Source organism: Perissodus microlepis, chromosome 23 (assembly GCF_051167445.1).
Source record: "Perissodus microlepis isolate ML-2025 ecotype Zambia chromosome 23, ASM5116744v1, whole genome shotgun sequence".
NCBI classification, from domain to species: Eukaryota; Metazoa; Chordata; class Actinopteri; order Cichliformes; family Cichlidae; genus Perissodus; species Perissodus microlepis.
Genome location: NC_140482.1, coordinates 5,404,604 through 5,419,564, shown reverse-complemented (window position 1 = coordinate 5,419,564; position 14,961 = coordinate 5,404,604). Strand labels below are relative to the sequence as shown.

At 39.7% G+C, this 14,961-nt stretch overlaps 2 protein-coding genes across 2 annotated transcripts; both read right to left on the bottom strand.

Annotated features, from left to right (window-relative positions):
• Positions 1–984: 984 nt before the first annotated feature.
• LOC146360843 (nucleoside hydrolase-like) lies at positions 985–4,403 on the bottom strand. The gene is made up of 8 exons (XM_084922657.1): positions 4,349–4,403; positions 3,469–3,646; positions 3,201–3,380; positions 2,290–2,401; positions 2,037–2,173; positions 1,809–1,886; positions 1,499–1,591; positions 985–1,408 (listed from the first exon to the last, which is right to left on the bottom strand). Exons 2-8 carry the CDS (start codon positions 3,643–3,645, stop codon positions 1,259–1,261), a joined length of 927 nt encoding a protein of 308 aa, XP_084778783.1. The 5' UTR covers position 3,646; positions 4,349–4,403; the 3' UTR covers positions 985–1,258.
• A 6,115-nt stretch (positions 4,404–10,518) lies between these two features.
• LOC146360842 (nucleoside hydrolase-like) lies at positions 10,519–14,754 on the bottom strand. Its single transcript, XM_084922636.1, has 8 exons — positions 14,700–14,754; positions 13,820–13,997; positions 13,552–13,731; positions 12,641–12,752; positions 12,388–12,524; positions 12,160–12,237; positions 11,850–11,942; positions 10,519–11,759 (listed from the first exon to the last, which is right to left on the bottom strand). Exons 2-8 carry the CDS (start codon positions 13,994–13,996, stop codon positions 11,610–11,612), a joined length of 927 nt encoding a protein of 308 aa, XP_084778762.1. The 5' UTR covers position 13,997; positions 14,700–14,754; the 3' UTR covers positions 10,519–11,609.
• Between the last annotated feature and the right edge of the window lie 207 nt (positions 14,755–14,961).

Sequence of the window (14,961 nt, the reverse complement as noted above, 5' to 3'; positions counted from 1 at the left end):
CCCCGCCCTGATGGCCAGCAGAGAACAGGGGTGTGTGAATGAACTTCTCAAATAATTATAGCTTTGAGCAGGTGAGATCTGGTTCCTTGATAGTCACTCACTCAAATAGATAAGAAGATCATCTGATAAGACAATAAGTGACAGAAATCCAGTCCGTTGTGTACTTATATGAGTGCTTCAAAGTTAGGTTCAGGGTCTGAAGTGGAAATGTGAAGGCCAGCAGACAGGTGATCATCATATCAAGAGTTGATCTGTATCTGGATTTGTTAAACTTCAACAATGAAAATGTTTGTTCCAATTCTGTGACTGAATTCTGTACATGGAGTTGGCTCCGATTCTGCAGTCATACTCTGATGATGTTAACTATTTTAGTTACAACATCAAAAACACAGGTAATTTTTAATGCTGACTCACACAGTACCTCCTGATGTATAAGACAATGCAAAAGTACCAATTTCATTTCCTGGTTCATTTCAGTCACTTTATCTTGCATTTGCTTCAAAAGTCTGACATTTTGTCCTGTCAGATTTGCACAGACATCAAGCTGATAGCCTGTGGCCTGTTAAGGTGTTAAGTTTAATGGGCTAGGGGTTAGGGTTCATTGGTCAGGAGTTAAGGTTGGTGGGTTATGATCTTGGGCAACTTGGCCTTGCAAAACCCCTTAAGTCACATGAGCTACTGGTCCTTTTTTCATTTACTGTAAATTTATTTTACTGTGTTTATTTGTATGTATGCAGACAAATAAAATCTGTACTTATTGCAGTTTTGTCTCTTATTATATTTTGTGTTTACATTGTAAATGTACATAAAGATATAAGTAATGTGGTGGTAGTATCATCTCATATGGAGAGCAATATGTCTCAAAAACATGACAAATGTGTACAATATAATCCACAAGTATAAACTAAGGTTTACAAATGTGTGTGCAGTCATTTGTGTGTAACTTTTGAGGACTCACTAGCATGCGCTTCATTCCACACACAAATACAAAGTAATTTGACCACACATAAAACTATTTTGCAAATGCATATACCTAAACCTGAATAAATACTGATCATTTATGCAGATACATTTGGGTCACAGCATTAACTCTATTTACTACTACACAGTTGAGAACTGGTCAACTTCTTCAACACCAATCTGGACAAACTGTTTCTTAATGAATGTTGTACATGGTTTGTGAGACTGCAACACAAAAGTTTTTATTTGTTGTTATTAATCATAACACTCAGGCCTCAGAGTGTACAGCATCACTCTTTTAGACTGCATTAATCAACATTTCCTTGAACTTCTCCAAGTCGACGTTCTTCATGATGAAGACTTTGTGTTCTTTTTTCAGCTTCTCGTCGCGGTCCAGCACCATCATGCCTCGAGTGTAGATCCCCTGCAACTCCACCGTCACTGCAACCTGAATGAGTAACAAAAGAATTCATTAAACAATGATTTCAGCTAAGATGTTTTACATTGTAACCTGACAAAAAAAGTTGCAGTCACTTGCCTCTTCACTCTTAGGTATGACTGCATCATTGATGGCTGCAGCCATGGCGTAGGCGTCACAGGGATTAAATTCTTCATGTTTCTGTTCACACTTCTGTTCACACAGTATGTCAGAGGTATTTAGACATCTTATAATATTCTGTAAGTTGTCACCAGTGGGGCACCAAGATTTAAGCAAAAGGGCTGCGAGCATATTTACGCAATACTGAAGATGGGTTAAATTCATTGTTAACTGGAGCTTATTTTCTTGTACAAAGTGAGGACTTAAGACTTAAATGCTTGATGCTTCGTGTCAATTAATACACTCTTACCTGTCTTGAGATGCGTAAAATCTTTTCCACAAAGTCTGATTTTTCAGTATGTACAGATAACCAGGTGTCACAGAAAGACTAAGGGAAAAAAAGACTGTAAGATATTGTCAAATACCACTTTATACACAAACTCAGTGTTAGCAGAGATCCTTTCAAACTTTAAAACTGTTCAGACATTATTCATTGGAACAGAACTGAAGCCCTCGTTCAGCTTGTTTCCCTCCTCACCCATGGCAGGCAGTTCCAGCAGGTGAACTCCCAGGTAGCGATGTAGGTTGGGCATGTGTAGCGGTCCAACACGATGTAAGCAGCCTCTGGGTCACACACAAAGTTAAACTCTCCACATATTGTGACGTTACCCCTGGCTGCACACAGAAACAAACACAGTCACACACTCATTCTCATATATATCAGATATTTATAAGACTAAAATCACGAATGGATAATGAGAGACAGAGGAAATACTCTGTGAGGAGACCACCTTCAATGGTTCCCCCCATGATGTAGAGCGCCTTAAGCTTTTTAGGCAAGGAAGGGTCCAACTGCACTGCTGCAGCCAGGTTCATGAGGGGGGCAGTGGATATGAGGATCACCTGAAGGCAGGAGACAGAGTTGAATTGATGATTTTATTGCCCGCTAACCAACCTTTGAGCTGAAAACAAACCCTCAGATGTAAAATAATAATTTTCCTTGAAAAATTCTTAATATATATGCATCAAGTTTTTAAAATAATTATTATTGATAAATGTGTTTAGAATGAATTGAGAATTAAACTGGTTTGGGATGGCCCAGTGGTGCAGTTTGTCTATTAAGCACTTGAAACTTCATGACAACTGACAGATAATTTTTATGACTTCCCAAATTTAAACTGCATTAAAGCTTCAACTTATGCTTTTTTATGTGTGTTTGGCAACTTTGTGATACTTCGCAACGAGTTGGCTTCTTTCACATCACGTGCATTGTACCCTTTGCAATCCATAACCAACAGATGATATCATTGTGTCTACATCCATTTTTCTGGTCACCATGAAAAAGCAATTAAATCATTAGCTCTGGTTAAACAAGTTTTTATTAGTCAAGTGATGCAATTTCATGTGTGGGAGTTCAACAATTTTTAGCTAAATGTCAACATATTTTTTTAGGAAAACTTCAAGGCATGTCTGCTGAAATAATCTGTGACTGGGCCTTTAAATAAAACATTTGATCAGAACCACAAACCATTTACAAAAAGTGGGTAAATGTATTCATGTATTTTGAGATCACCTACTTCTCCACACAGCATTTTTACCCAACCCCTGTGTAAGCTACAACGTTCTTAGTGTACACATATCACAGGAAAATGAGGCTCTCAATTTTCATTCATGTAAGAAGCTTAATGGTGCAGACACTCACCTCTTTATCATTTGCGTTCACAAGGTCAATAATGGCCTGTTCGGCTTTTTTCTGCTGCACCAGATCCAGGCTTGGTGCGTGTGGATCTGGAACGTCCCCAAACCCGTCTGATCCAAAGAAATTATCTGCATGGTTTTCATGGTCCACCAAAGGCTTTGAGCAGCCACGGTACACTGGAATCTGTATGAGTATTATACGCTGGATGTAAGAACATATCTACGAACATATTCATGTAGAAGGGCTCTCGTACAGCGTGACACAAACTTACGTCCAGCCTGTCGCAGACTTTCAGGACACGAAGGACATTTCTGAGGACATTCTCCACAGATGTGTTGCCATAGCAGCAGGTGATCCCCAAAACATCCACATCAGGTGTGGAGAGGGCCATCATGATGGCAATAGCATCATCCACCCCAGCATCCACATCAATGATGAGCTTCTTCATCCTGTGTTTAACCAGAGGAATCAAACCTGAAGAGTGATTATTTCTAATAATGCACACCTCATTCCTCATTCCACACCATCTATCCCTCCGTTTTTTGACCACATGTCTAACTGTAGCCTATCTCAGCTGTCAGATGGAGGGAAAGAGGCAAAAACACAGATAACTACAAATATTTTAAATAAACACAATACAGTGTTTTTCTCTTCACACTCTCAAAACCTTTCTCTCATAGCATAACTACATGTTTTGTAGCTTTCCTAAATATGAAGGTTAGATTGAAAGACTGCTTCAATTGTTTTATGGTAGAGGCAGCAGAATGTTTTAGATACAGCGTTAAAATGTGTAGTGTTCAGTACAAATATCATAATTAGATCAGCTTTTAAAATATCTGGGATCTTCAGTTTACAATATATATGAAAATAGTGGCTTGCACAATGATTTTGAAAAATGTTCCTGAACAGGTAATTGACCTGCATCTGATTGGGGCAAGGTTAAAGAATTTTAAACAACAGTTTCCATTGTCAAAAAACAAAAAAGAAATCAAAACACCACAAAATTATGCTTTTAGGTGCAATAAAAAGAAAGAAAGAAAAAAAAAAAGTGATTTCTGGTGGTTTTAAGAATTACATTTTAAAGATATGTTAACCTTCACAATACAGTGAGATTCTGAAATTATTACTGAAATAAAATGTAAAATACTCACCTGGTAAATGGATTCTGGCAGATGTTTACAGCTTAGTGATTGGAGCTGTGATAGCTGAATGCTATCAACTGAAGAGCAGCCAGCTTTATATAGGGAAGTGTTACATAAGTACATGGCTAACTCTACCTTCAGATATTCTGTAGGTGTTACAAATTTAGCTTGAATTGAGATTGTCCAAATTTCCGCTTGCTTGAATAAAGTGAAAAAAATATTTTTGTCATGTAAATGAACAGCATTTAAAAAAAAATCACACACAGGGAGATGGGTTGGGTAAGTAGATTCTTAAGGTGTAACACTTGTAGCCTTTGGTATCGACTTATGGGTGTTATCTTTGTATTAATGTTTAAGAAGACGGTTACAAAAGTGCTAACTGCTAAATTATGTAAAAAGTGGCACACTAAGATAGACATTTTCACTTTTTATTGTCATACAGCAACAATTTAGATAATTTCGTCCACTCTCGTAGGTAAAATATGATGCTCTTTTATCTCTGCAGTTATTAAGCATGGGGGGTCTTGGTCGTTTTCTACTTACAGTCTGTGCTAAACTGCATTCTTGACACTTTATTTCAGCAGGTTTGAAAAGTAATCCTGCAGCATATATTGCCACCCACACTTTTTAGTATAGCCATGTTTACTAAATATCTAAATATCTTCAGTGGAATTCAATCATTCAGCCTTTTTAATATCTAAAAAGAGCTTTACACACACATGATGGCACTGAGTTACATAATTCCCTTAGGGATTAATAAAGTATCCTGATTCTCAAATATATGCATACAAATGAATTTCTTCCATAATATTTTTTTTATTCTTACCTTGGTAGAATCTGAGTTTTGAGCAAGCAAGGTCTGGGTTCCTTTACAGCCACTTGCTTACACAGATGAAAAGATGATCTGATGAGACACTAAAAGAAACCGAAACTTCAACGTACCAACTGATGAGTTGTTTTTTCCAATGTTTATACCTATCCATTGTCCTTAGAAGCTGCATCACATTCTTGTTGGTTTGCATACATTGGTACACTCGATCCTTTTCAGTTGGCCAAATAGATCCAGAGATATTGCCATAGCACTGGCTCTACATACTGCCCTCTTCCACCTGGACAATAACACCACATGTGTGCGGATGCTGTTTATTGATTACAGCTCCACTTTCAACACTATAATTCCATCCAAGCTCATCATGAAGTTTTGGCATCTGCACAACATCATCTCCTTATGCAGCTGGATCTTGACTTGAGGGATGTGTACTCAGCCCCATGCTGTACACCTTGTTCACCCATGACTCTGAGGCCACACACAGCTCCAACACTATAGTTAAATTTGCAGATGATACCACCGTCAAGTCTGCTTCCAAAGCAGAGGTGAGAGCCCTGATATCATGGTGTTGAGACAAAAACCTACTGTTCAGTGTCAGCAAGACGTCTGGGGAGGGAACTCAAAACTGGTTTCACACCTTGGCTCAGGCGATTAGAGGATCATCAGGGGGTCCTTCTGTCCCTCTGTGGGGGGACACTCCCACTAGGTTTAAATCTGGGACTCCCCACCATTTGACCTTAGAACTGAAGAAGCTTCTCGGATGAGAGGTGAAAAGTCTTCAAGTAACTTAAAGAAGTCCAGACGCTTTTCTTTGCAAGCTCCTTTGACTACGATGACCTGGATGACTGAGAACCTTCACAGACATAATGTTACCGATCTCTGACCTGTGTCCCCATGTGATGTCTGTGTTGTGTGTGTAAGGTCGGGGGGTGGGTCCATTCCACTGCAGGGCAACCTGCATGTGGCGAATAAAGCTGTTGACTGTTAAAAAATATTGTGGTTTCATTCAATTTTTAGGTTCATTCACAGACATAATGACATCTTTTATTAGCATGATATACCACCTTCCCCCAGGAACAGAGTTATGCTAAAACAGGTCTACATGTCTTAATCAAAAGGACTCATTCCTACTTAAAGTCAGACTTTATGTTCATTTGATCACCACAGAAGTTGTGTGGTTACATCATTAGCAAAAGCCTCAATTTAATTCTTTCACCTCTGCAGTGGAGTTTAGTCTGAGGACACTCAACAAAAAGGTGCTATTGTAATAGGGGGCCATTTCTTACTCCTGAAGTTCTTGATCCTCAAGTTCACTCAAGAGTGAACTTGGAGTTTAGTCCAAGTTCAGTTCAGTTTAATCCAACCATTGACAGACACGTCCAACTTGATCCTCAAGTTCACTCAAGAGTGAACTTGAGGATCAAGTTGGACGTGTCTCTCCATCTCTATCGTTATTCAGTGCTTTGAGTGTAAAGTCAAAGCTCACATCACATCTTCACTGCCTGCTACACTTGATCCTTTTCAGTTTTCATACAGGCCAAATAGATTCACAGATGAACTTTTTAACTATCAAATAAGGGACACTCTGGCATTCCAGAAGCACAATGCACAACCAGCTGGGTACAATGTAAATATACAGTGTAAATATACAGAGATTTAAGGTTGACTAAGGGAACCAATTTTTGCTCATCATACAAGACCTCCTGGCTAAAATGGGATAGTTGGCAACCCTAGCCCTCTCCTAATGGGACCATAACAACACATGTGTGGATGCTGTTTATTGACTAAAGCTCAACTTTCAACATTATAATTCCATCCAGGCTCATCATGAAGTTTGGGAATCTGCACATCAGCATCTCCTTATGCAGCTGAATTTTGACTTGTTCCTGAGCCATAGCAGTTACATTTTTTTCTTCTTATCTTGGTAGAACGTGCGCTTTGAGCGTCTGAGGTCTCGATTCTTGGCAGTCACTCGCTTACACAGATAAAAAGATCATCTGATTAGCGATCCAGAGAAACCCAAACTTCAACATACCGACTAACAAGTTGTTGTTGCCAATTTTTATCCATGGCCACTATCCTCAAAGCTTTGGTACATTCTTCTTTGTTTATAGTGATCTTATGCAAGAGCAGCAATATTCAAACTTCCTGCTGTCAGATTTTCCCCAGGTGTATTTAACAATAACTGAGTTTAAAAACAGAAAGGACGAAGATGTTGATGGTTTTAAGAGGACTGTGGCACTTTGGTGCTTGAAAAACAACTACACTTCATTTAGATAGAAAACAACTTGGTTATATTATAAAGATAAGAACACAACACATGGGGTGCAGACTGCATTATATATATCATTGTTTCATTCAACTTTTAAGTTCATTGTTGAAGAGCGTATATAAATATATTAGGGCATCTTTCATTAGCATGATACGCCACTCTATCGAGAGTATTCTGTCTGCCTGTCTGGTAACCCTGTATGGCAATTGTAATGCTCTGGTCTGCAAAGCTTTAAGGAGGGGGGTCAGAGAAGCGCAACAATCACCAGGTCTGAACTGCCAGCAATCCAAGACGTCTACAGACAGCGCTTTAGAAGGAAGGCCCAGAGGATCCTCTCTGATCCTGGCCAGACATCCTTCATGCTCCAGCTGTCACACAGAAGGTACAGGAGCATTCGGACCTGCACCGGCAGATTCTGGGAAAGTTTCACAAGCCATCAGGCTGCTGAACTGCTGAAATATTGGACACTGAACTCATTCCTACATAAAGACAGACTTCAAGCTCATTTGACCACCACAGAATTTGTTTGTGTTCACCTCATTTGCCAAAACCTGAATGTAACTTTTTCACCTCTGCAGTGGAGTTTAGTCTGAGGACACTCAACAAAAAGCTGCTGCTATTGCTACAATATGCTATTGTAATAGGGTTCTATTTCTTACTCTTATGAGAAGCAAGAGTGAACTTGAGGATCAGGTTGTACGTGTCTGTTGGTGTTTGGCATCTCAACGACATTTCCTACAAACTGCTGTTCAACACAAACCGCTGCAGGGCTGAAGCATGATTGTGAAAATGTGTGTTAACTCATGATTATTACAGGCTGTGCCAAACTGCATTCTTGACACTTGATTCAGCAGGTGTGAAAGGTCATCCTTCAGTATATTTTGGCACTCACACTTAACAGTAAACCTGTGTTTGTTAATATCTTGCTGCCATGGTACAGTGTATAAGCAAATGAATGAATGAATGAATTAAAAAAAGGAAAATGCACTTATTATTTTCTGCTAGGACATTATCTCTTTTTTTGAGTTATTAATTGGATTATATTGCAGAAATGCATGAAGCTCTTTAACTTTACTTTTTAATTTAATTTATTTATTTTGCCATCTGGAATCCAATATAAAATGAGCGACTGCTCCACCACAATCTGAGTTTTTACATGTTTGCATGAGGAGATTTTGGTGGAAAATAACCAAACATAAAGACCGGTTCATACGGTTTTGAGGAAGACTTAAGAAAAGCTTTATTTTTGCTTACACGTTTATGATTTAATTCAAAAATGAAATAACTCTGTGTTATTGTAAAGTGCGGGACCACATTTAGTAATTTAAAAAGTGGCTGAGTGCTGTTTAAGTGAACTGTCTTATAACTGGAGTTCAATTATTAAACCTTTTAATAACTAAAACCAGAAAGATTTATGTAGCTTTAACTCACACATTTCATGCCACAGAGTAAAATCCATGCATAAAAATGAACTTCTCTCTTTTTTTTTTTTTTGCCTGTCCCATTTGGTTCTTTAGCCGTCAGAATTGTTGCCTGAAGACCAACAAGGAGACCCAATGGATTTACTTTGCCAAATGGATCATCACGGCCTTGCCGTATTGGTCCATTTGATCGACCTTTGTTGTTATTATTTATTTTATTTTATTTTCAGTTGTTGCAGACGGGACAGACATGACTGAGGGATAGGAAAGGGAGAAAGAAAGATGAAGGAAAAGAAAAACAGAAGAGAAGAGGGACAGTGAGAAAGGGCACTTAAAAAGAGAAAGAAGAGGAAAAAAAATCTCCTGGATCACCTGTTGAGACAAAAAGAAGAGAAAACAAGCAAAAAAACAACAACAGAGCAACATACTAAACACAACACCATCGCATTAATCTAGCTAAGTGTAAACAGCAGTAAATACTAAATATTGAATGTTGTTGTGCATCACGCAGGACAGACAGCGCACAATGTGCTTTGAGGTAGCAGCCAATAAAGGTGTAGTTTATGTCTATGAACAGTGAACACCCGTGTGCACACCTGTGTGGATCAGTGCGCTTGTATTCAAAAGGTTTCCCCATGTAATGGTCTGCTAGAGGATGTATAGAGAGACATAGGCCTGTCCCCCAGGGCATGAAGCAGGCATGGAGGAGATCCAGGCTCCAGACATCCAGAAGCCTCAGAGTGCGAGAGCCCAAGGAGGACCACCGGAGGGGCATCCGTGCCACCCTCCTGGGAAGAGCTGAGGAGAGCCCCAGATGAGGGGTCACCCAGTAGCCACGGAGCAGAAGCCAGAGGGGGCTACACTGGCGTGCCCACCGGCTCTCCCGGCAGCCAGCTGTGCCAGAGTGAACCGAGCTGCAGGCCCAGAGGCCAGAGGCCCGAGGGCCCCCTTTGCCCCGGAAGAGGCCTGACCGAGCAACAGGCGCCAGGCTCCGCCAAGTAGTCACCGGGAGTGAGCTGGTACATACCTGAGCGCCCAGCCCCGGACACCAAGAACCACCAACGCACCGACCCCTGAGGGCATCAGTCACCGGCAGGGAGTGTGGTGAGGGGAGATAGGCCTTTGGAGGGCCTGGGAGTTCCCAGAGAGGTGGAGTGTAAGACCTGACCTGACATATAGACACAGACAAACAGGCACACACAGACACAAACATGCATTCCCACCCTCATGCACACATATACAAATACTCAGCACTCACCCAACGTAAGGATAGACATACATGGACACTGTACACACAATCACACTCCCCAAACATACTCTATACCCCAGGTCCAGGTACCCTCGCCCCTAGAGGGGGAAATGGCACCTAGACCCAGGAGATGTTACCCTTTCCCCAGGGGTGGAGGCAAGCAGACCGCCCCAGGCTCGCAGCAGCAGCGAGGCCCCGCATCCCAGATCCCAATCGGACGACCAACACCTCCTCCCAGCTCCCCCGCCCTGATGGCCAGCAGAGAACAGGGGTGTGTGAATGAACTTCTCAAATAATTATAGCTTTGAGCAGGTGAGATCTGGTTCCTTGATAGTCACTCACTCAAATAGATAAGAAGATCATCTGATAAGACAATAAGTGACAGAAATCCAGTCCGTTGTGTACTTATATGAGTGCTTCAAAGTTAGGTTCAGGGTCTGAAGTGGAAATGTGAAGGCCAGCAGACAGGTGATCATCATATCAAGAGTTGATCTGTATCTGGATTTGTTAAACTTCAACAATGAAAATGTTTGTTCCAATTCTGTGACTGAATTCTGTACATGGAGTTGGCTCCGATTCTGCAGTCATACTCTGATGATGTTAACTATTTTAGTTACAACATCAAAAACACAGGTAATTTTTAATGCTGACTCACACAGTACCTCCTGATGTATAAGACAATGCAAAAGTACCAATTTCATTTCCTGGTTCATTTCAGTCACTTTATCTTGCATTTGCTTCAAAAGTCTGACATTTTGTCCTGTCAGATTTGCACAGACATCAAGCTGATAGCCTGTGGCCTGTTAAGGTGTTAAGTTTAATGGGCTAGGGGTTAGGGTTCATTGGTCAGGAGTTAAGGTTGGTGGGTTATGATCTTGGGCAACTTGGCCTTGCAAAACCCCTTAAGTCACATGAGCTACTGGTCCTTTTTTCATTTACTGTAAATTTATTTTACTGTGTTTATTTGTATGTATGCAGACAAATAAAATCTGTACTTATTGCAGTTTTGTCTCTTATTATATTTTGTGTTTACATTGTAAATGTACATAAAGATATAAGTAATGTGGTGGTAGTATCATCTCATATGGAGAGCAATATGTCTCAAAAACGTGACAAATGTGTACAATATAATCCACAAGTATAAACTAAGGTTTACAAATGTGTGTGCAGTCATTTGTGTGTAACTTTTGAGGACTCACTAGCATGCGCTTCATTCCACACACAAATATAAAGTAATTTGACCACACATAAAACTATTTTGCAAATGCATATACCTAAACCTGAATAAATACTGATCATTTATGCAGATACATTTGGGTCACAGCATTAACTCTATTTACTACTACACAGTTGAGAACTGGTCAACTTCTTCAACACCAATCTGGACAAACTGTTTCTTAATGAATGTTGTACATGGTTTGTGAGACTGCAACACAAAAGTTTTTATTTGTTGTTATTAATCATAACACTCAGGCCTCAGAGTGTACAGCATCACTCTTTTAGACTGCATTAATCAACATTTCCTTGAACTTCTCCAAGTCGACGTTCTTCATGATGAAGACTTTGTGTTCTTTTTTCAGCTTCTCGTCGCGGTCCAGCACCATCATGCCTCGAGTGTAGATCCCCTGCAACTCCACCGTCACTGCAACCTGAATGAGTAACAAAAGAATTCATTAAACAATGATTTCAGCTAAGATGTTTTACATTGTAACCTGACAAAAAAAGTTGCAGTCACTTGCCTCTTCACTCTTAGGTATGACTGCATCATTGATGGCTGCAGCCATGGCGTAGGCGTCACAGGGATTAAATTCTTCATGTTTCTGTTCACACTTCTGTTCACACAGTATGTCAGAGGTATTTAGACATCTTATAATATTCTGTAAGTTGTCACCAGTGGGGCACCAAGATTTAAGCAAAAGGGCTGCGAGCATATTTACGCAATACTGAAGATGGGTTAAATTCATTGTTAACTGGAGCTTATTTTCTTGTACAAAGTGAGGACTTAAGACTTAAATGCTTGATGCTTCGTGTCAATTAATACACTCTTACCTGTCTTGAGATGCGTAAAATCTTTTCCACAAAGTCTGATTTTTCAGTATGTACAGATAACCAGGTGTCACAGAAAGACTAAGGGAAAAAAAGACTGTAAGATATTGTCAAATACCACTTTATACACAAACTCAGTGTTAGCAGAGATCCTTTCAAACTTTAAAACTGTTCAGACATTATTCATTGGAACAGAACTGAAGCCCTCGTTCAGCTTGTTTCCCTCCTCACCCATGGCAGGCAGTTCCAGCAGGTGAACTCCCAGGTAGCGATGTAGGTTGGGCATGTGTAGCGGTCCAACACGATGTAAGCAGCCTCTGGGTCACACACAAAGTTAAACTCTCCACATATTGTGACGTTACCCCTGGCTGCACACAGAAACAAACACAGTCACACACTCATTCTCATATATATCAGATATTTATAAGACTAAAATCACGAATGGATAATGAGAGACAGAGGAAATACTCTGTGAGGAGACCACCTTCAATGGTTCCCCCCATGATGTAGAGCGCCTTAAGCTTTTTAGGCAAGGAAGGGTCCAACTGCACTGCTGCAGCCAGGTTCATGAGGGGGGCAGTGGATATGAGGATCACCTGAAGGCAGGAGACAGAGTTGAATTGATGATTTTATTGCCCGCTAACCAACCTTTGAGCTGAAAACAAACCCTCAGATGTAAAATAATAATTTTCCTTGAAAAATTCTTAATATATATGCATCAAGTTTTTAAAATAATTATTATTGATAAATGTGTTTAGAATGAATTGAGAATTAAACTGGTTTGGGATGGCCCAGTGGTGCAGTTTGTCTATTAAGCACTTGAAACTTCATGACAACTGACAGATAATTTTTATGACTTCCCAAATTTAAACTGCATTAAAGCTTCAACTTATGCTTTTTTATGTGTGTTTGGCAACTTTGTGATACTTCGCAACGAGTTGGCTTCTTTCACATCACGTGCATTGTACCCTTTGCAATCCATAACCAACAGATGATATCATTGTGTCTACATCCATTTTTCTGGTCACCATGAAAAAGCAATTAAATCATTAGCTCTGGTTAAACAAGTTTTTATTAGTCAAGTGATGCAATTTCATGTGTGGGAGTTCAACAATTTTTAGCTAAATGTCAACATATTTTTTTAGGAAAACTTCAAGGCATGTCTGCTGAAATAATCTGTGACTGGGCCTTTAAATAAAACATTTGATCAGAACCACAAACCATTTACAAAAAGTGGGTAAATGTATTCATGTATTTTGAGATCACCTACTTCTCCACACAGCATTTTTACCCAACCCCTGTGTAAGCTACAACGTTCTTAGTGTACACATATCACAGGAAAATGAGGCTCTCAATTTTCATTCATGTAAGAAGCTTAATGGTGCAGACACTCACCTCTTTATCATTTGCGTTCACAAGGTCAATAATGGCCTGTTCGGCTTTTTTCTGCTGCACCAGATCCAGGCTTGGTGCGTGTGGATCTGGAACGTCCCCAAACCCGTCTGATCCAAAGAAATTATCTGCATGGTTTTCATGGTCCACCAAAGGCTTTGAGCAGCCACGGTACACTGGAATCTGTATGAGTATTATACGCTGGATGTAAGAACATATCTACGAACATATTCATGTAGAAGGGCTCTCGTACAGCGTGACACAAACTTACGTCCAGCCTGTCGCAGACTTTCAGGACACGAAGGACATTTCTGAGGACATTCTCCACAGATGTGTTGCCATAGCAGCAGGTGATCCCCAAAACATCCACATCAGGTGTGGAGAGGGCCATCATGATGGCAATAGCATCATCCACCCCAGCATCCACATCAATGATGAGCTTCTTCATCCTGTGTTTAACCAGAGGAATCAAACCTGAAGAGTGATTATTTCTAATAATGCACACCTCATTCCTCATTCCACACCATCTATCCCTCCGTTTTTTGACCACATGTCTAACTGTAGCCTATCTCAGCTGTCAGATGGAGGGAAAGAGGCAAAAACACAGATAACTACAAATATTTTAAATAAACACAATACAGTGTTTTTCTCTTCACACTCTCAAAACCTTTCTCTCATAGCATAACTACATGTTTTGTAGCTTTCCTAAATATGAAGGTTAGATTGAAAGACTGCTTCAATTGTTTTATGGTAGAGGCAGGAGAATGTTTTAGATACAGCGTTAAAATGTGTAGTGTTCAGTACAAATATCATAATTAGATCAGCTTTTAAAATATCTGGGATCTTCAGTTTACAATATATATGAAAATAGTGGCTTGCACAATGATTTTGAAAAATGTTCCTGAACAGGTAATTGACCTGCATCTGATTGGGGCAAGGTTAAAGAATTTTAAACAACAGTTTCCATTGTCAAAAAACAAAAAAGAAATCAAAACACCACAAAATTATGCTTTTAGGTGCAATAAAAAGAAAGAAAGAAAAAAAATAAGTGATTTCTGGTGGTTTTAAGAATTACATTTTAAAGATATGTTAACCTTCACAATACAGTGAGATTCTGAAATTATTACTGAAATAAAATGTAAAATACTCACCTGGTAAATGGATTCTGGCAGATGTTTACAGCTTAGTGATTGGAGCTGTGATAGCTGAATGCTATCAACTGAAGAGCAGCCAGCTTTATATAGGGAAGTGTTACATAAGTACATGGCTAACTCCACCTTCAGATATTCTGTAGGTGTTACAAATTTAGCTTGAATTGAGATTGTCCAAATTTCCGCTTGCTTGAATAAAGTGAAAAAAATATTTTTGTCATGTAAATGAACAGCATTTAAAAAAAAATCACACACAGGGAGA